Raw genomic sequence first — 21,998 nt, forward strand, 5'->3', positions numbered from 1 at the left:
GCAGAGGCAGGTGAAGACCTGCTCTCAGATCCACCCCGGGGATCTCCCGCATGCTCCACAGACAGGGCCCACGGTCGCACTCCAGCTGGGATGGGTGAAGAGGGAAGAATCGGCCCGATGCACTAGGCCCATTGGCTAGGCTGTCCCAGCTTTTTGATCTGCCTGTCAGTCAGGCTTTGGCCTTATTGAAAGATCAAACTCCTTCATGCCTGTTTGTTACCTTAATCCTATTTTCTGCACAGTTTTATTATCTGTTTGGGCTTCTCTAGGACAGGCTGTTGGATTGACTACACCCTTACCCCTGGAGCCTGTCCCTTCACTCCTGGCAGATGCTTCCATTCGAGGAGCCAGGAGAAGTTCATGAGCACAAGAGGCCACAGCACCAGCTAGGGTCTCAGAGCCTGTCCACGCACCTTCGGTATCTCAAAGGGCCCCCATCCCCTCAGCATCTAAGTCTCAGTCTGGAATTGAACAGCTCACCACCCGGTTCACCAAAGATCACATGCCAGGGTTAATTTCTGGACAGCATCAATTATGACAGGTCCTTTGTTTTTCTTTAAAGATATAATAAAACTGAAAACTTAAATGATCAACTACAACTATAGAATAGCAGCGTCCACAGCCAGCTGTGACAGACAGTGTCTGTAAATAAAAGGGCAGAATTGCTTCTCTCTCGGCCCCCAAACCTAACCCCCAGCTCTGACAGTGCACCTCAGTCCTGACACACACCCCACCCATCTCCGCAGCCCTGGAGTCCCCACATACCCAGCTCTGCTCATGCCCCTCAATCCTAATCCACAGCCCACCTGACATTTCAGTCCTGGACGGCTGTCCCCCCACCCTCAGCTCAGCCAGCACCCCTCAATCCTGATGTGCAAGACCTTCCTCCCTGCTAGTCCAGACCCATCACGTACAGCTGTGCTGTGCTATTATGATCTTGTCATACGTGTGCTGTTCACTCCTCAGTACACAGAGACCCCCCAGGCTGTCAACCTCAAACTTCCCTTCAGTGGCGTTCGGTTGCAGGCTTGGAACCCAGCCTGTCCAGAGCCCTAAGGCCAGTGCCTTACCAGGCTGCACTACACCCCAACAACCTACGTGCAGAGACCCAGACCATTAGCCTCTGCCGCTTATTAAGACTGAAGGAAAAGACACATTTAGGTGATCACATAAAATTACTAAATCACTATTCAACCCGTTGTCATGGTGAACTACAAGCAGAAAGTGTTACGCAGAACGAGAGCTCCGCATTTCCCTGTGCTCAGCCCCGGCATCTCAACAGCAGAGAAATGTTGGCAAACTGGAAGGAATTCAGATAAATGTAACTAAACAACTCAACTGCTTGAAAGGGCACAATAGCTGGAGAGAGACAGTGCAGAACGTGTATCTTGACCAAAAAGCAACCAGAAAGCAGGGATGATACGAGATCTACACATACTTTCAGGAGACAGTATGGACATCGCTGAGGGGGAACTGGTTCCTGTGGCACAAGCTGGTACAACAAGGACTGCTGGGACGAAACTGAGCAAAGGAAGATGTCGGCTGGATATCAAGGAACAGTTCCCACCAATGAGATCTATTTGTCTGGGAGACAATCTCCCAGAGGCAAGGGTAGAAGTCCCATTTCTTGGGGTGTTTAAATGGGACGAGGCAAAGTGCTGGAGAATAGGCGGTAGGAAACACTCAGCATGGCAGGGATGCTGGCCGCGGTGACCATTTCCATCTCTGTCAGCTATGGGCTATTCCAAACGTGGGAATTGACAAACTGGATCGTACCCCAGGTCCACCCAGGCCAGTATCCTGTCTCTGACAGTGGCCACCACCAGATGTTCCTGGGGAAGAAAACCACAGTAGCAGATGTGGAATAATCTGCCCCCCAAATCTCATCCTGCTCTCTAACAGTTAGAGGTTGACTTAAGCCCTTAAAATAGGCTTTAATACCCCTTCCTAAATGTGTTATAATGAATTATAACTGGATAGTCTTGATATTCATATAAATGTCCAATCCTTTCTTGAATCTTGTTACATTCTTGGCCTCAATTATTTCCTGTGGCAATGAGTTCCACAGGCTAATTGCATGCCTACAAAGTATTTCCTTTTATGGGTTTTGAATTTCCCACCTTTTTAATTTCATTGAATATCCCCCTTTGTTCTTGAAAAAGCTAAATAAACTACATCAACTGGTTCTCCTTTATCTGCTCAAGAAAAAAATTGCAGCCAGTCTGTTCTTTGTACTAAAACAGGACAGGATAGGCAATCCCTTTCACTGAAACGTTGGACCACATACATGCTGAATCCCTAGCACCGGGGAAGAAGGGGACTTCCAGGACCAAAGAAGTTGCATATTAGCACCTGAATTCAAGTACAGAAAAAAGAGTTTCACACCATCTCTGCTGAACTGTATTCTGTGGAACAAAATCTGAGAGTATTTCCTACTCTCTGTATGATATCCATGTCTTTATCTTTATCTTCAGAAGCTGGAAGAATATACAGGAGTTGTATGAGAGCAAGGGGCTTCTGAAATGTTCAATTCACTAAACACCCTGCCCTCTAGGATATGGCTAGGAAAAAGGTTACTGGACATGGTTAAGTAGGCATAAGGTTTGAAGCTCACAGGCTCATAGGGGACAAAGGTGGAAGAAGCCCTTTTAGATCACCCAACACATCTTTGCTGATACAGAATTATCCACAATTACCGGTTTTCTAATGCTTTGTCCAGTCATTTTAAGAGTCCCATGTCTCAGTTCCTGACTGAGATCTTAGGATGTGGAATACTTTCCATGGGGAAGTTCTTTAGATGTCCATCTTAAGTTTGTGTCATTCCCCCACTCCTTGTCTCTGACATCAGTTCCCCTCCCTCCCTTCTCCCACACCCCGATTATCACCATGCTCCCAATCTCGGCCTCTTCTCTGCACACTCCCTCTTGGCTCCACATTTGGCATGGGGTCCTTCTTTCAAGCTGAGTTGCCTCATGTCTACCCTGAAACTCTCACCCTCACCCCTTATTCTGAGGGATTGAAAGTCACTTTTCTTGAGATCTCACCTCCACACCTTCCTTTGCCCCATGGCTGACAAATGACCAAGTTGGCAAACCACAGAGAACAGTCAGGTTACCGGCAGCCTCAGCTGTGCATTTCTCCTCCTCCCCACAAAAAATTAAACATGTACAGTAAGGTCTGGCCGCATGCTTACCTCTCTAAGTCCCAGATTCTCAGAGGAGATGTGTGTCCACAGCAAGCTGTCCCAGTCACGAAGGAACTGTCAAAAAACAAAACAGCATCAGCCATCTCCCTTTGGAGTGTGAAGAAGAGCGGTGCTACGTGGAAAACATTTCATTCAGGGCAAGAAACAGCAGAGACACCCAGAACGTTGTGATTCGGTTTGTATTATCACAGTGCCTAGGAGCCCCAGCCGTGTGCTAGGTGCATGTACAAACACAGGAGCTTGCAATCTAAGCGTAAGACAAGAGAGAACAGATGGACTCAGAGACACTGACGGGAATACAAGGAACAAATGAGAAAACATTGGTCAGCATGACAGGTAGTGGTCTCAGCACACCAGGAGCCTAACCATTGTCACGTTTTTTAGAAGTATCATGGCCAAGGAGTGTTGGGAGGAAGGATCTGAAGGAGAAGAATGGCTGGTGCTGAGGATGTCTACCCCAGATCCCCACGAGTTGGCCAAGACACACAGCACTGCGGAGGAACCCAGGACTGGAACAGCAGAGAATGCTGCAGGTCAGGACTTAGGAACGTTGGCAGAGCTGCATGGGGACCGCGGACTGGAAGAGCTGGAGTGCTGTAAGTTATAACATACGTGGGAAAGTGCATCCTCAACAGTGCCACTCAGCACAATACTCACCGTAACTGTGTATAAACACTGCATTAACCCCCCCCCACCCCCCCTGGTTACTTTCTCGTCATGCCAGGAATCAGCCAGCAAAAAGAACGTGCAGCGCTTTCGCAGCAGCTACAGGCCAGATGCCTGTTAGAAACACCCACCACTAGACCGGATTGGACTCTCCTGCCACATAACTTGGCTTCATTCACACTCTCCTACAATGTCAGTTCAAAAATCTCATGTGATGAATACAGACCCGCTGATGTACTTCTGGGCTCCAGAAGTCACTCTACAATCCCTGGTCTTGAACCAATTCGATAAGGCAGGACGCAATCCCAGACCTCTAATTGCAGAAACCCAGTCATATGGCAAGTCTCCATATTGCTCATTGTGTGCCAGCCTCCATCCTGAACCGGAAAATCATCAACTTACAACAAGACTTGCTGCAAGTTATCTTTCAGAAGGTCTCATCTGTTACAAACTACCAAAATCACACTGATGGGCATAGCTCAAATGCAGGGAATGGAGTCACACCTTTAAATCCAGACTGGTATCAAGCTGAGCTTTAATGTACTCTGGGCTGGCACAGGATGCATGGCAGCTGAAAGGACAAACCGGAATAAGGAACCAGGTGTTTGTGAACAGCCAAGCTGTTTAAATAGCCAGAATAATTTTTTAAGAAATCCCTTGGATTTAATCACAGTTTCCACCTGGGGGAGGGTCTCGGGCTACTTTAACAAACTAATTAGTTCATCTTCAGCCTTCTGTGAGGTAGGCAAGCGTTATTATCCCCATGTTAGAGAAAGGGAAATGGAGGCACGGAGAAGGGAAAATGACTCGCCCAAGTCACCAAGCAAGTCTGGGGTAGAGCTGGATTGGAACCCAGGATTCTCTATCTTCTCACTCTCTGTTTCAGCTGAAAGATCAGCCTTCCCCTGGCCATAAACTAGCACCCACCAAATATATTACCAGGAAGGGGTGGGGACCCGGCACACACTCCAGCAGTTACAGGAGGTCGGGGAACGCCTCTTTAAAGTAACTGATGGTGGCCACCATGTCACTTTAACGTAGAAAAATCAGCACTGCATTTGTTTTTCAGACGTGATCCAATATCACATGCTCTTGGACTGATACACTCAAGGCCCAGGTTCCCTGCCCCATGCCAACCCTCACCGCCAGTTCCTTACAGAATAGCCAGGATTAGAATGGAAATACTATGTTAGAATGGAAATACTGAAATACTCTTAAGTACAGAGCGGCACAAAAGAGTCACTTCAACAACTCTGCAATTGACCGCCAATTTCGTAGGCAGCATTTTGGTCAATGAAGCCTAGAACTACAAAGCTAGGTGTTGGGTTTTGTCTTTCCCCCCCCCTTTAACGTAATCCATTAATAACTACTAAAGCCAATTACTGTGGTTAGAAACATAATAGCAGCTCGGGAACCAGTCAAGCGGGCAATTGGGTTCTTGAGATTTTTTCCTTTAAAAAAAAACCAAAAAACACACAAACAAGAGAAGCCCCTTGCTTTGCAGACACAGAAGGTATGCAACAAGCCCCTTTGACCATGGCCACAGGTCTAAATTAGCATGGAGGTAAATCAATAGGAAGGGAAAGGTGGGAGGAACCGCAAGCTCTAATCCCTGCCATTCTGACCGCCAACCAGCCTGTGGTAGGGATTAGCGAGCTCTCACTGGTCCTCTTCTACTTACTCCAAGTCGTCCCAACTCTCTAAAGCATCATCTAAAGAGAGCTGCACACTGTTGCTCTCCTGCCCGAAACCTGCAGCTTTCCCACTCTCCTGGGCCGTTCCACTCTAGTGCTCTCATACTGGATTGCAGCCAGAGGCTCCCCTACCCTTGCAGGGGCTTCCAATGTTCAGAGAGACTTCAATACCCGCCAGCCTAGAAGGACACAACCAGATTAACAACCGTTGCAGAAAAGTCTCAACTGCAAACAGCAGGGGGATGAGATTTCCCCCATGGGCGGCAGTGTGGTTGGGGGACTGTCATTGCAAAGATTAAAGAGAAGGATCGATATGGTGTCAATGGGACCAGTGGAGGAAGCAGACCCTGTAAATGACTGCTAGAGGCCAAAGAGTGAATGGAGCTCATGCAGATCTTCAGTGATGTCGGGCAAACCACTGCCCTTGCCCCGCTGAACCCGGTCTATAGATAGAGGCCTTCAAGCTTGTTAGTCCGGCTCCCTTCATCAAAACTAACTGTGCTCCAGGTGAAAGTGCAACATTGCAGCCAATGAAGTTCAATAATTTGATAAATACAAAGCAATGGATATTGGGAGGAAAAATTTAAGCTACTCAGATTCTAACAGGGTTCTAAATTAACTATCAGTTCAGGAAAGGGACCCGAGGGTCACTGAAGAGAGACAAAAATGACCAAGGGCTGGAAAAAGTCTGAAAAGATGGGGATTGTTAGATTAGAGAGGAGATATTAAGAGAAGACATGATATCCTCTCTAGAAATGTCGTGTCTAGAGAAAATACATGGGGAACTTGTGTTCTCCCTGTCACACAACATAAGAACAAGGCAAAGGGGGCATTCAATGATATTAAAAAGAGGGGAAATTCTAAACTGATCAAAGGAAATATCTTTTTCTACACAACACATAATTAGACTGTAGCATTCACTGCCCCAGGGAGCTGTTGAGGACAAGGCCTGAACAAGATTCAGTAGGGATGGACATTTATGTGAATAATCAAGAATATCCAGAGTTATATTTATAAGAATTTTGCAAGGGAGCTAAAGCCTTCATGTTTCAGGGCTTAAGCCCATCTCTACCTACAGAAAAGAGGTGAGACTTAACATGGGGGCAGATTACCCCACATCGGCTGTTGCAGGAGGCTTACATCTTCTCTTGGAGCACCTAGATCTGGCCCCTATCAAAGGCATGACACTGGACTAGATGAACCTGGGATCTGATCCAGTCTGGCAATTCCTACATTCTACTTAAACACAAACCCAGACATTCAGACAGGCTTTCCAACAGAGATGGTGCCTCTCAGGATGTTCCTCTTTCACAGGACTGTGGAAGTGTCAATGGGGAAGACTCTTCAGTCCCATCCAAAGTGCTCCCTCCAGAACTGCGAGATGAGTGATGCTGTCGGGCACTCGTGTTCACGTCGTAACCGCCTAGTAGGGCCCACGGGCCAGCAGTGACTGCATTTCCTTTTCTGCAACTGCCATTTCTGGATGGGAGAGTTGGGGACTTCACTTGGCATTTGTTCCCAATTATTTCACAAGCTGCACACCCCACCTGCTTTCCAATGGCTAAAGCAAGGCGCTTCTTTAGACTTATGAAGATTTTTGTATTTAACACAGAACACTCTGGATCGAAAGAAAATTCAGGTCCCCTCAAAAGCCCAGTCCATCTCCAGCTACAAACCCTACCTACCACAGAGTTCGCATTTCATGGGAGATCACCCACTCCACAAAAGGGAGAGTATTCTGATGCTACCTCTGGAGGAGATGCAAAACATCTCACGGATTTGTGGTCATTAAAGATCCAATGGCGTTTTTGGCAATAGTTGGAGTATCTTGGCTAAATTCCAGTGGGGGCAAATCCATTCTGCCTCTTTAAACTCCCCCTGCAGTTTCAAATAATCACAGTCTCTCTGTCTTTACTTCCTCTCCTAACCTGCTGTGTTGACTGGCCAGAGATGGCTACATTTCAAAGGTAGGGGAAGCGATTCCAGCACAGACAGATTGCAAAGCTCTTGGGATCAGTCCTGGATACAAAGGCGGAAGACCCCTTTGCTGATCCATACCTTCTCCCCTGGCAAAGTAAAGGCTTGCAGGATCAACTCCAGTTGAGCTGGATAGGCAGGCTACATGAAGACCTTCAACAGCCTCAGGTGAAAACCCCCTTTTTAGCATCCAGCCTGACAGCATATTGATCCTTCTTTTCTAACACTCCATCGTGCCCCGGGCTTATGCCCTTCCCCTGTACTGTACACAGATTGCTTCCCCAACCCCATTCTGCTCTGGAGGTATCTGGATTCCAGAATCCAGTTGACGCGTGCAAGCTCCTTTTCTTTCCTTCTCCCCCTCCCTCTGGAATTGGACCTCGTTGTTCCATTTTGGAGAGGATTGTATACGGAGAACCATCAAACCGGGAAACAAAGGAGTTATTGCTCCCCAGAGCCCGGCAGCTGGGAACGGGGAGGGTCAGGCAGGGAGATGTAGGCAGATTGCGACACAGAGACAGGGGGCGGGGATGGGACAAACGAAAGGTGAATAAGAGGCATATGGGGAGGAAGAGAGTCCAGAGAGAAGGGGAGTGAGAGTCTCAGAGAAGAGGAGAGAACGCGGGAGAGGCTCTCGGTGTTGCAATGCTAACCGCACAGGTCTGCGGGTTGTAGCCTTTGGATCAGCACTGCCACGCTTTGGCAAGGGAGGCCACCGGAGCTGTCAAATCCTTCACCAATGTGCCCATCAATTGTATTCAGCTCTCCCCGACCGGCACTGGCATTTTAATTACTGTTGGGTAAACTAATTTGTACAAATGAAGGCAACTTTGCCTAATAGAATATGCAAGCTCTCTGACCTCTGACAGGCAATGACACAAGATACAAAGGAGGCAGAGGAAGGCTTTTTATCGGAGCCTTATTACTCTCTATTACTCCAATTAGTCAAGCTCCAGTGCTCCTAATTGGGGGAAAAAATTGCAATTAAATCAATTTTTGATGGGCTGAAAGTGGGTTACCGAACCGCCCTGCCTGTGAAACACTGATATTATAGCACCAAAGGTCAAAGTCTTTGTCGGCACCTGTGGGGCCCCTGCCTTCCCACCCCCTTCCCCCAAACCACTCGACGCTCCCCCCTCCGCACAGCCTGCTAAGCCTTAGCGAATCATTAGAACATGTCATGTCTGATCGCTGCTGCTGCCACTAGCCGACTAACCTAATCAGTTGACATCATTATGGAAGGCAACTCCTAAAGCATGAATATAGTGCTAAGGTCACACAAACTCGGTGCAGCCCCTGCTGAAGAGCTGGGGAGGGCGAAGAAGGGGGGGGAGGTTGGGAGAAGCAGCTGCAACAGTAACAACATTGTGAAAGATGGGAGGCGAGGAAAGAGGAGGGGGGGAAATCTGCATAGGAGATTCCAGCACCTTGAAGCATGAGGCTTTTCCAACAGGACGGATGCACACAAAAGGGAGACATGCAGACTGGCCCGGGAGAGAGGAGGCTGCTTTCTCTCAATGTCACTCACCGACACAGCAGCCTTTAATTTTATTGATTAACTCTGGCTTTCCCGCTCCATGTGGAAGGGCGTGCAGCAGGAGTCCGACAGCGGCGACTGTGTCAGATGGACACCATGGCGGGGGCTCTCGATTTCTCACCCAACAGTAAGCATTGCACTGGTTGTAGGCCGCAGCACCCATTTAGAAATCTACAGCTGAATTCAATCAGGACATTTGTATGTCCAGACTGGACTGTTATTAAAAGGTCTTCCCCGTGCGCCGCACAGCGCTGGTGTGTTACTGTAGGGTGGGTCTCGAGTGCTGAGCTGCAAGTGCTAAGTGCTTAGCACTCATGCGTTCTCGATGCAGATCTCATTGCAGGCTTGCAGCTTAGCCCTCGTGATCCACCCTACAGTAACACTGGTGCATCGCGTGTGTTACGGCAGGGTTGATTTTGAAGGCAGGGTTCTGCACGCTAGTGTCATGTGGTCGGACTACTCAGGAGAGCTGGGCTGCACATCGTGCATTACTGTAGAGTTGCTGGTCGCCTGACACCGATTTATTTAACCTGCAGTGATATACAAGAGGTCAGACTACATGATCCGGTGGTCCCTTCTGGTCCTAAACGCTGTGACTCAGTGGCTCTTGCAGAACACAGCTTCCCATCTTCTCCACAGTTTAGGGCACACTTTGCATAATCCAGCACATGCTCTAGTCCCTCCAGTGGCTCCCAGTCCCCTTCCACTGTCAGTTTAAGGCCTTGGTCTAATCTTCTAAGCCAATGATACATCAGGTCTCAGCTACAGTGCAGACTGCATCCCTAGCGATGAACTGCAGGTCTTAGGACACTTGTGGCCCTCTAGGACAATGCAGATCATAAAACCCCAAATGAAGGGTGTAAGAATAGAGGACAAGCCAAGCCAAGCCAAGCATCCAGCTGTGGAGAGCTTCCATAGGACACTGCACAAGTCCAGGGCCCAACCACTGTAAAGTCTTCCACTTTGATGACGCTTTTCCTCCATGACCAGGACAACATTCACAACCAACACTCCCCAACTTCTCCAAAGCCCAACCTACTCCAACCAGAGCTTTCTAAAGTCGCCAGAGAGTCCTAAAAGGGCACTAGAGCAGCGGTTCTCAAACTGTGGGTCATGACTCCATTTTGATGAGGTCACCAGGGCAGAAAGCCCCAGCCCGGCTGAAAGGCCCAAGCCCAGAGGCCCCTGAGTGGGGCTGAAGGCCCGAGCCCCAAGCCCAGCAGGGCTGAAGGTAGAGCATCACAATTTTTTCTGGGGGGTGGGGGTGGGGGAGGGTCACGATTTTTTTTTTTAATCCAAATGGGGTCACCAACACAAAAAGTTTGAAAAACACAACATTTGCTATTGCCAGTCTAACCAACACAGAAGGCGCCCAAAATGACAATAGAGAATACGTACTAGATACAAACTGTTCAGAGAAAAGAGACAAGCATGTGCTTTGGGGAGAAAAAACCCAGTTTTCAGAAAAATAAATTGAAAGACTAAATTAAAGTCAATCCTGAGCCCTTCTGATGGCCATCAAGCCCACAAATCTCTCTCTACAGCACTGCTAAAAAGCCCATCACCTTATGCTCTGGGTCTCAAAGTCTACAAAGTCCCCTTAATCAGTAAGGAACTAACTGAAATATATTCAACAGAGAAATAAAGGCAAAATTTAATGAAATCCTCTAGCATAGAGAATGGCCAAGTTACTAAGCCAAAGGTGACGGCATTGAGACAAGTGGGTACTTCCCTTATCATTCACTATGAAAGGAAATAGAAAAGGAGTACTTGTGGCACCTTAGAGACTAACCAATTTATTTGAGCATAAGCTTTCGTGAGCTACAGCTCATGAAAGCTCATGCTCAAATAAATTGGTTAGTCTCTAAGGTGCCACAAGTACTCCTTTTCTTTTTGCGAATACAGACTAACACGGCTGTTACTCTGAAACCTATGAAAGGAAATGTATCCTTCAGGCTCTCCTCTGGTGCCCGCTCAAGTCAATGAGTGTTTTTTTCCCATTAAATACAGAAGCAGGACAGCAGGTGAACAGGCCCTGAGCAGTCCTCCTGCTTCCAACAAGATGACCTCACGGGAAGCGTGGAAAGGTGCAGCAGCAAATGAAAAGAACATGTTCATCCTTTGGCCTTGATTCTCCGCACCCGCTGTGCTATGCTCAGACACAGAGAGTTTCCCTGCACAGGAGGGAGCTTCCACCAGCCATCTCTGGCCAGGTTAAGGCCACTTTGTGCGGCATAACTAGCCCAGGTGGTCTTAGTGGACCAGAGAATCATTAGCATTGGGAACTCTCACGAAGGTCCAACAATGGGAAGCTGTACTGAAAGCTTGGCAGCAGTTAGTGGGCCCAGTTACCCCTCTATGGAAGGAAACGGAACAGAAGCTTGTTTAGGACAAGAAAAACAGGAATGAAAATGCTGGACGAGTTAACGGCATATGACAGAACTGGCCAGAACTTGGAATAGGACAGCACCTGCCTGCCTGCACAACTTCCCTCACTGCTCTGCCAATGCACCTCCGGTTTCAACAACAGCAGCCCCTGCTTCACAGAGTTGGGTTCCCCACAATGTGCGACCAGCGCACCTCAGTCGGGGTCCACATCACTCACTCATTCCAGTGCTGGGGCCCCAAGCTCAGCTCCACCCACCCACCTCAAACTCAGTCTGCTAGCCCCCCCCTTGGTATTCCAGTACTGGGCCTCCAGGACAGCCTAATTCTCTTCTTTCGTTTTAATTTGTTTGGCAACGTACTTCTACGTTATTTATCACCAAAGGGTGGTGGCAGCTTAAGATGAACGGCCCGACTGGTCCCATGAATGGAACGGTGGACGCTGGGCATGTTAGAAGTTGCTCCCTTAAGCCCTACGCAAACGTCACAGTATTTCCACAGCCAGCCAGCCAGCTTGGGGTTGAATCGCGCTCCGCGACATGCATCATAAATTGCACACAGAGAAGCTACAGAAGAGCACTGCCCAGTCGCAGTCCAGGACTCTCAGCGTAAAGAAGAACCAAAGCGTGTGCGAGGATACCCAGTGAGCTCTCAAAATTTACAGCCTCTTCTCCCCACACGAGGAAATGCTGCACTCTGGCAGAGAGCACTGAAGACACAGGCATGGAGAGACGGGCTAATAATTCATGCTGCGTTCTGCCCCGCGCGCCAGGCTGGAAAGCTGGTCCCCAGGATGCGGGCATTTGCATTTTGCACTGAGAAGTACATTGTGGAGATGCTGGAAAAGCCATAACCTGGAGGTCTGAGCTGGAACAGAGAAGCCTCACATTCAAGGTTGAACTCAAGTCCATTCAAGAAATGAAACCCTTGCTTCATTGTTTAATGCAGACGGAGTTGTCGTCTTGACCTTTCCATGCCTCCTTTTCTTCTCTTTCACTGTCTGAGTCGCTCTCTTGGTCACTAACTCCCACCATTTTGTCCCTCTCTGGGTCTCCATTCCTCATCAAATTTTCAGAGAGCTATGGACAGGAGGGCCAGAAGAATCTCCACATAGCCCATTTGCTCTGGCCCCCAGCACTGCGAAGGACAGGATCCTAATGCTATTCCTATGTGCCGATTCACAGAACCCCAAATACCTCCAGCCTCAGGGCCTCAACTGTCTCCAGCAGTAATTCATCCCTGTGCTGCATCATTTTCCTACTGCTCCATTTTCCTTGTCTGTGCCTGAATGCTCCCAACTTCTGGCTTCAGGCCACGGCTCTTTAATTCACCATCCACCATGCTAAGCCTGTTCCTGCATGGCTCGCTGTATCTGGGAGCACCATTCACAGGGAGAAAACAGACGTTTGGCTCTGTAGCCTGCAAGAAGCAAGTCAGCCAGCGTAATTCCTATTGGACCGCAGCAGCCATCAGGTGCTGCTACTCAAGGTCTCTCTCCACAATATGGAAGCCCCTTACATGTGGCTACTGAGCCATAAAGCCACTACCCTTACTGCCTGGAGGTCTCTCCCCAGCAATCTCCTCTCCCCAGGAAGGGATCAATCCATGTATGAGGACTAGAGTAGGAGTCCAACGGCAGGTGGCCACTTGATTTTATTTTTCGCAAGGGCAAACTTCAGTTGTTTGCATTTATTGTATTCCTTTCCCCCTCACACTCCCGGACGGCATGTGACTTTTTAGATAGTAAAGTTCAGGGGAAGACCACATTTGGACAGCATCCAGACAACGGGGACCGGACCTATTCATCTGGGAGCTCTTTCAAATGAATATCTAGACAGTGCTCTTCACTCTGCCATCTCCACGATTTAGAATGTCTACAAGAACTCCATTAGTAGGATCTGCCCACACTAATCCTGCTTCTAGCCAGCAACAGTTACTTAAATTCATACATCAGAACTATATTAAAGGGAAAGTTTATCATAAGTGTATACAAAGTCTGACATAACTACTTTTCATATAAAAAGAAAAGGAGGACTTGTGGCACCTTAGAGACTAACAAATTTATCTGAGCATAAACTTTCGTGAACTACAGCTCACTTCATCGGAAGCAACTTTTCATATGTGGCTTGAAGTTCTTGCACAGCCTCGCCTGATAGTTAATGGCTGTTTTGTAAAGAATATATGTACTCCTATGGCATCTCCAGCATCCCATCCTCAGCCACAATCCCACAAAGTCTTCTCCAGTCCTAATTTAAGCCCTTTCTCTCATAGTTTTAAGAAGTGGCAAATATCCACTAGGCAGGATATCCAATTCCACTTCATCCCACACCCACCTCCTTCCTCTCCATCTTCTTGGCCTTAGAGAACAATGGGCTGCTGAAGGAAGCTCCACCATGATGGCTGCCATCCCCACTGTCCCCTGGCACCCAAGACCTGCATCATCCTGATCCCGAGAGACATTCTAACCAAAGCAGGCCAGGTAGAGGGACCCAGATGACATCACTACCTCTACTGATTCATTCCAGCTGAATCCCAAACACAATGGGGGATGTGAGACTGTGTCTCTTCCCACCACCACCCCACACCTTCCCTCTGACGAGAGTCCTTTTCCTTCCCTACCTTATTTCTTCTCTTTCCCATCCCTCTCCTTTTGCGTTCTGTGTCATAAGTGTCTGGCTTAGCCAACCAAGACCGCTTATTTTGCAACACTGCTGTGAGCCTGTGATCAGAAAGGCAACTAAAACCAATGCCCTAAACAGCCCAATGCTGGTACGAGTTGCCAGGTCTCGGAGTAGCTGATCAGACTGGGCCAGTGTTTCTCCAGCAGTGAGGTTGCAAGTGAGGGTCAACACTAGAGCCAGAAGCTGCATTTTCCACCTTTGCTGTTCTTTTCTCTGTGTGCGCACGCATGTCTGTCTGTCTGTCTGTCTTCTAGGAAACTGAATCAGACTAACAGCCGCCACAACAGCTCCAGCTGAATACAACTAACTTCTTCTCTTTTCCCCAAAAAGGACAATTACCATCTTTGATACCACCTGCGAGACTGTCAAACAAGGGGCTCAGTGGTTTGAGCACTGGCCTGCTAAACCCAGGGTTGTGAGTTCAATCCTTGAGGGGGCCATTTAGGGATCTGGGGCAAAAATTGGGGATTGGTCCTGCTTTGAGCAGGGGGTTGGACTAGATGACCTCCTGAGGTCCCTTCCAACCTGGATATTCTATGATTCTATGAAGGGGGGTTTTCCTTCTAAAAATTCTCTCCAGCCAAAGGGGAAGGGGATGTTGAAATAAAAGCCTTCATTAGCATTTCAAATGCTTTAACTTTTTTTCCTCTTCTTTTCTACATCTTTAACAAAAGATTTAAAAGGGATTTGTAATGCTGTGTTTGCCATGGTCCTACGCAGACTGAGGTCTCTGAGCACCAAAGCCTGAACCTGGTTTAAAGCTGTTTAATGTTGGACGGTGACTTGGTTATGTTAACACCTTTGGTCCATATATTCCAACTATATTAATACAAAATTATTATAAAATATTAATACAAAAGGTAACCCTCTGGTTACCTGTTAGGTTCATTCCCCCTGGGGCACCTGGCATTGGCCACTGTCGGTAGACAGGATGCTGGGCTGGATGGACCTTTGATCTGACCCAGTCTGGCCGTTCTTATGTAAAAGGTCAGCCCATTTTCAAGATTTTGCCAACACTTAATGTATCTCCACACAAATGCCATGTCATTGGAGTTACGACTGATGACGTATCAGTATCTGATGTGTTAAAACCACCTTACAAGACCGCTGTCGTTCTCAGATAACCTACAAGACTGAATTTCTTGGGTTCCTAGAGTTAACATTAAACTGAAAAGAAACCTAAACATATGGAAGTAGGGAAATGAAGGGCTAGGGATGGCATGCAAATAACCTTAACTCTGCTCTGTAACAAGGCAGTGGAAAAACAAAGCAACAGAGGTATAACAGCTTCCCTGCATCCACTAGAGTGCTCCATCCTCTCCACCTGTGTGCACTGTCCACAGAGTCATTTGAATAACCTCCCAGTAGGTAAATCCCGCATTGAAGGCCACTCTCCAGTCGTCAGCATGGTGCCACGTGTCACCAGACACACAGGCATCGGTAAAGGTAGGGTTAGTGTACCCACATCCAGACAGAAACCTCAGCCCCAAGTGAGCAGGCAACCTGAATTAAATTATTTCAGTGCAGTTCTAGCGAATTTCCTAAGGGTGGTATTTTTAAAAGATAAAACTAACAGTAGCCAAATTCCATCACGCAACACTATGTGCTGAACGGCAGCAGAATGAGCACCCTAGCCAAGGTGCACAGAAATTACTTGTTCCATATGCACTGCCCAGCATTGCATGGGGTGAGGCAGGGTTCCTCCAGACCACTGCATATCTCCTACAGATCCCAAAGCGCTTAGCCCCTGACACCCACCACAGCCACCCACTCCCCTCCTCCTCCGGGGCTCAGCCCCCAACACCCCCCTCGCCCCTTCCGCCCGGGGCTTAGCTCCCAATGCCCACCACACCCACCCGCTCTCCTCCTCCTCTGGGGCTCAACCCCCAACACCCACCACACCCACCCACTCTCCTGCCCCGACACCCACCACAAACACACTCACCCACTTTCCTTGGGGCTCAGCCCCCCACGCCCACCACACCCACCCGCTCTCCTGCCCCCTTGGGGCTCAGCCCCTGACACCCAACACAAACACACTCACCTGCTTCCCCTGGGCTCAGACCCCAATACCCACCATGCCCACCCGCTCTCCTCACCCCCTTGGAGCTCAGCCCCCAATGCCCACCGCGCACACAAACACACACCCCCTCCCCCAGGGCTCAACCCTTGACGCCCATCACGCACCCACAGTCTCCAGTGGCTCCCCACTGGCTAAGCACTGTTGCCCTCTCCTCACACACTGCATCTCCGACAGCACCCTGAGCCCCCCTCCCCCCCCCCGATGGATCCCAGGGCTCAGCGCCCGGTGCCCACACACACAGCCGTACAAAGAGGCTCTGAATTACATCATTTGAGTTTCCCAAGCCTGCCCAGGTGTAAAGCTCCAGTGATTCCTTTTTCTTTATTTACTTGTCATTTTCCCTCTCCTCCCTGCCTGCCCCCCCAGGCCCGTTCAGGCCACACAATGAGCTGAGAGATTGGGGTATGCATTGAGAGACAGAACCAGAGCTTGCAGCCGAGGTCCCCCTCATGAGAAAAGGGAAAAAAAAAGGGGGGGGGGGGAGGGGGACAAATTCTAAAAAGCCGTTTCTAACACCCCCATCCCCTCCCCTGAAATGATTTCCATTAATTGCCTGGTGGGAATGACTTATTTGGGTGTGGGGGGGTTCTCCCTCCACCCCTAATTGGTTTATTGAAGTTTAACAGGGCTTTCACCTGGAGAAGCTGGTAATTATTCCCTTCACTTCGCACTCATACCTGTAGCTTCACACTTAGCCCCGGACTCGCTCGGCAGGGAGGGTTTTGTTCCATCTAACTGCAGGCCCCAAACAAATGGCCCCAGCAGCGGGAGAACGAAGCAAAGTGGTAATTTCCAGCCCGGCATAATTAGCCACGGTCCTTTCAGCCATGGCTGCTGAATGGCAGGGTCCGCCGGGGAGGGTGCGCCCTGTGGGAATGGTGGGCTGGGGGCTGCGCTCAATAGGCAGACAAAAGCATTTTGGGGGATCCAGTCTGGTCCATGCTGGAGGAGGGGGTGGGAGTGGGTGGGCAGGCTGGCAGAGCAGTGACCCCTCAAACCATGGAGTTTACTCAGCCAAGGCCATACTGAACCCCCACACATACACATGTACCCCTTCCCTGGCCTTTAGCATAGGCAGAAGCAGAGATCCCCACAACAGGGACAAAGGAAGAACTCCTGAGAAGAGCCCACTGGGAAGGCATGGGGGTTAACAGTCCTACAGAGAGCCCTGTTGTGCGTACCCTCACTTCCAAGGGGCAGCATTTCAGTAGCTAACTGGACTGCAGAGGAGCCAGGCCTCTGAGGGATGGAGGAGAACACGGGTCCCATATAGGACAGTGATGATACATAGTCTGGGAATTAGTGACAACTCTCAACCAAAGAGTACCAAGGGACCGGGTGGCAGGCTGCTTGCATCCTCCAACTTCTGCCCCAGGATCCTTGGTTCCCATCTCCACTCCAGCTTTTCGCTTGGTATGGAGACGGAACTCAGGGAGATACTAAACATGGAATCCTACTGCCTTGTTTTTACTGAGACAAGGCGGTGAGGTAATGTCTTTTTTTGGACCAGCTTCTGGTGGTGAGAGAGAGACACAAGCTTTCAACCTCCGAAGAGCTCTTCTTCAGGGCTGGGAAATGCACTCTGAAGGTTCGTCTACCAGAGATAAAAGCCTGGCGGCAGAGCTGCAGCTGGCTCGGGTTATGGGACTCAGGCTCACCAGGCTCAGGCTGAGGGGCTAAAAATTGATGCGTAGACATTCAGGCTTGAGACTTTCCACCCTTGCAAGGTCCCAGAGCTCGGGCTTCAGAACTAGCCTGGAAGTCCACCCAGCAACGAAAGAGCCCTGCAGCCCAAGTCAGTTGGCACAGGCTAGCCACAGGTCTTTCTTTGCTGTGTTGTGCAGGTCTCCTCAGAGAATAAGGACTGAGAGGTCAGAGATAGAGTGATCGCCTTGTGAAAGTGTTCGCCCACAGGTGACAGGGTGTTTTTGTTTTTTATCATTTTTCTGTGAGAGCTCATTTGAGAGCATAGTGATTGTCTGGTTTCACCCACATAGTTGCTATTGGGGCATTTAGTGCACTGGATGAGGTACAACACAGGTTGTGATAGGCATATCTTGAAAGGTGTGTAGTTGGTGTGTTGATCATCATAGCAGTAGAGATACGTCAACAGGGTTTGCATCTGCTGTTCTGGCAGGGTCTGGTGCCGCTTTGAGTCAGTGTCTCCTGGTCTCTGAGGAGCTTACTTCTGATGTAGTAAGCTTACTTCTGAGCTTGAAGAGATTGAGGGAGTTTTTTGAAGGTCGGATGGGGGAGTTCAGGATAATGTCTTTCAGGATGTCGTCCCTATCGAGTATGGGTTGTAACTGTTTGATATCCCATGTGGGTTGCAGTGTGGGGTGGTAGGTGAGAATTAGGGGTGTGCGGTCAGAGGTGGCTTTATTTCTGTTATTGAAGCAGGTTCTCTCAGGGTATTTGGGTAGCCCATTTCATGATGCGATCTACTTCTCTGGTGGTGTCCTTTTCTGGTGAAGGCAGTTTACGTGTGTATCCAGGACTTTCTCCTCGGACCATGTTCTGTGGCGTCTGAGTGCCTAGCTGAAGACAACCGATTTCTTGGTGTGTTTGGAGTGGTTACTGGACCTGTAAAGGTAGGTGTGGCGATCCATGGGCTTCTTGTATATAGGTGTCCGTAGGGTTCCATTGCTGAAGCAGATTGTGGTGTCCAGGAAGCTGATGCTGGTGTGTGTGTGTGTGTTCTAGACAGAGTTTAATGTATGGGTGGCTGAAGTTGTGGGGGAAATCTGTGACGCAGTTTAGGTCGTCTGTCCACAGGATGAAAATACCATCGATGTTTCTCAGGTGTATCGTTGGCTTCATGATGCATCTGTCCAGAAATTCTTGCTCAAGGTGGCCCATGAAGAGGTTCGCATATTGGGGAGCCGTCCTAGTACCCATGGCTTGGACACACGGTTGGTTGTTGAATGTAAAATTATCATGGGTGAGGATGAAATGGATGAGTTTGGGGCGGAGAGCTGAAGGTTGTTCATTGTCTTGTAAATATTAGAGACAGGCAGCTATGCTGTCACGGTGAGGGATGTTGGTGTATAGAGAGGTGACACCCATGGTGGCAAGGATGGTGTTCTGAAGGCGGTTGTTAATGGTGCAGAGTTTCTGGAGGAAGTCAGCTGTCCTGGAGGAAGCTGGCCCTTTGTGCAGTAAGTGGTTTGAGCGGCTGGTTTCTATGAGTCCCGGTATTCCTTCAGTCAGAGTGCTGTGGCCAGATATGATGGGTCTGCTGGGTTCCCTTGTCCGTGTCGCTTGGGGAGCACGTAGAAGGTTCCTGTGGTGGGCTCATGGGGGATGAGATTGTAGAGTTTCTTTCAGTGTTGTTTGGGGAAGGATTTGATGATATCCTTAAATTCCTGAATAAACTGTGGCATGGGGTCTTCTTTGCATTCTTCATAATAGGTGGTGTCAGAGAGATCTCCGTTGGCCTCATTAATGTAGTAATCACTATGATGGTGCCCCTTTCGTCTGCTGGTTTGATCACCATCTGCTGATTGGATTTCAGATTTCTAGCTGCCCTCGCGGCTGTGGAGAGGTTGTGGTGGATGTGATGTTTGTTAAGGATTTCGCAGTCAATTTATTTCCTGAAGTAACTGACATAATAAAGAATGTTGTTTTTTCCATTGTGGGGTATCCAGTCAGATGATTCCTTCTTCTCATGGCTATCGCTGGAGACTGGCTATTGTGTGTGGTCATTGTTATGACAGGATTCTTTGAGGCAGAGTCCATGGAACAATTCTTCCGGTTCTCCACATCTTAGTATGTCATCAGGGTCTGTGGTGGGGCTTTTTTACTGAGTCACTTTTCAGAGTGGCACCTCAATTATCTGGCCTTCGTTCCGCTGTTGGCTTCCTGTCCTGTGGGATCTAGATATTCCTAGAATTATAACTCATCAAAAACTATTTGAAACCAACACGCTGCAAAACAAATGTAGACAAGACAAATCACACGGCTTTCAGATGCATTCCTTCCCACCTCTTGTCCGCGATATGTCAAAACTTAGATTGACATGTATTTAAAATGTACCCATCACCATGGTATTTAGGCACCACTGTGGTTACCTAAGCTCCTCACTCAGCATTTTGTAGACCTGTAGTTATAGGAAAGTTAAAAAAAAAAAAAACACCACCTCAGAGCTGGTGATCCTAACGGATTCGCAAAACCTGTCTGTTTCTCTGGGATTTTGCTGCCTTTTCTGAGCAGCCCAAGAGAAGAAGCAGCACAATCTTGCTATATTATGAAGTTCTAAGGATCTAATCTAGCAGCCCTTGTGGTTCATGTCTTCCACTAGCAAGCAAAAGATGTCCCCATTTGAATGCTCACTCCCTGTCATGCAATGAGGACCACATACTCAGCCTCTAGGTGAAATGGGGCTCCTCACGTTTCACTGCAATGCTCAATGGCTTACCCAGTGGTGAAGAGGGACGTCCAGAAGAGAGCTCCAGATAGCTATGACTCATCTGCACGGCGATGGGCTGGGCATGTAGGGGGAAGGAGAGAGGTCTTCAGAGGAGGTCCCCAGAAATCAAAACATTTAGTAGCCAGGCAGGCAGGCAGATTGAACATCTTAGGCACTGTGTTTTGGTTTGTCTGGCCCCAGCAGCTCCCAATAACAGGGTTAGGTAGCACTTGTACTATGCCCTGCACACAAACACGATGATTAGCAGTGTAATCCCACCAGCAAGCCAACCATTTGCTCCAGGGCACACAAAGCATCAAACATAAAAGTTTTACAAAAAACTCTTTTGTTACAGAACCTAATACCAGCCGGGTGGATTCTGCTAGGTTCCGTGGGCCCCCAGCTCTTCCTGAAAACTACATTCCCAGGATTGTTGTTCTTCAAAAATGTCAATGAAAGCAGGGTTTTAAAAAAAAATAATCTGCCATGACATTAAATGACTAAACACCCAGTCTTGTGCTAGCAACAGAGACTCAGGAAGTGAAAGTTACTATAAGCAGAGAGTGAAACTGACCAGCCTCATTTCACTACCCAGGCCAAGCAAAGAGCCGAAAGCAAACCCGCCATCAACAGGGTACAGTGAATTATGCAGCCTTGCCTACTCTTGTGATCTTATCACAAATCTTGCAGTATCTGGTGTTTTCCTTAAATGCTTGGACTCGAGGGATTAAATGAAACTCTAAGCTTTAATTAAATAAAATTTAAGTTTCTATACCTTATGGTTGTGGAGATACACTTGTGTCATGTTTTTAAGCCTAACTGAAGGAGTCAGAAACCATAAACACAAAGCAAACTCCCAGAGTGTATCATTTTTAAAAAAATCTCATGATTTTGTGAAAACTGGCATGATTTTTGAGTGCTTGGGGAGGGTGATGCTGATTGTTTAACATTCTCTTAGGTTTAGTAAGTGACAGTGTTACGAGTATGCAGTGTTGGTGTAGCCATGTCGGTCCCAGGATATGAGAGAGACAAGGTGGGTGAGGTAATATCTTTTATTGGACCAACTTCTGTTAGTGAGAGAGACGCTTTCGAGGTACAAAGTTTGTCTCACTCACCAACAGAAGCTGGTCCAGTGTTATTAGTAAAAGTTTGTTTGGGATTTTTTTGTTTTATTTTAACTATGCTATGACAACTGGTCAAAAGTTTTCCATTAAAACATGTTTGACAGAAAATGGCTTTTCAATCAAAAAAAAACCCAACAACTGGAAAGTCCTTGTTTTCATGTTTATAGGAACACCTAATAACCCCAAAACGTTCAGTTTAAAAATTTTAAAATAGTTTTTCAGTTGCAAAAACCACTTT

At 48.2% G+C, this 21,998-nt stretch overlaps 1 protein-coding gene across 2 annotated transcripts in view; it reads right to left on the reverse strand.

Annotated features, from left to right (window-relative positions):
• Positions 1-21,998, reverse strand: part of FBXW4 (F-box and WD repeat domain containing 4) — a 93,099-nt gene that overhangs the window by 17,985 nt on the left and 53,116 nt on the right. For both annotated transcript variants that reach the window (XM_077823323.1, XM_077823325.1), the window contains one exon: positions 3,194-3,259. In XM_077823323.1, coding sequence (XP_077679449.1) covers positions 3,194-3,259 — 66 coding nt within the window. The remainder of the gene's footprint in view (positions 1-3,193; positions 3,260-21,998) is intronic.

The sequence above is a fragment of the Eretmochelys imbricata genome, chromosome 7 (genome assembly GCF_965152235.1).
Source record: "Eretmochelys imbricata isolate rEreImb1 chromosome 7, rEreImb1.hap1, whole genome shotgun sequence".
NCBI classification, from domain to species: domain Eukaryota; kingdom Metazoa; phylum Chordata; order Testudines; family Cheloniidae; genus Eretmochelys; species Eretmochelys imbricata.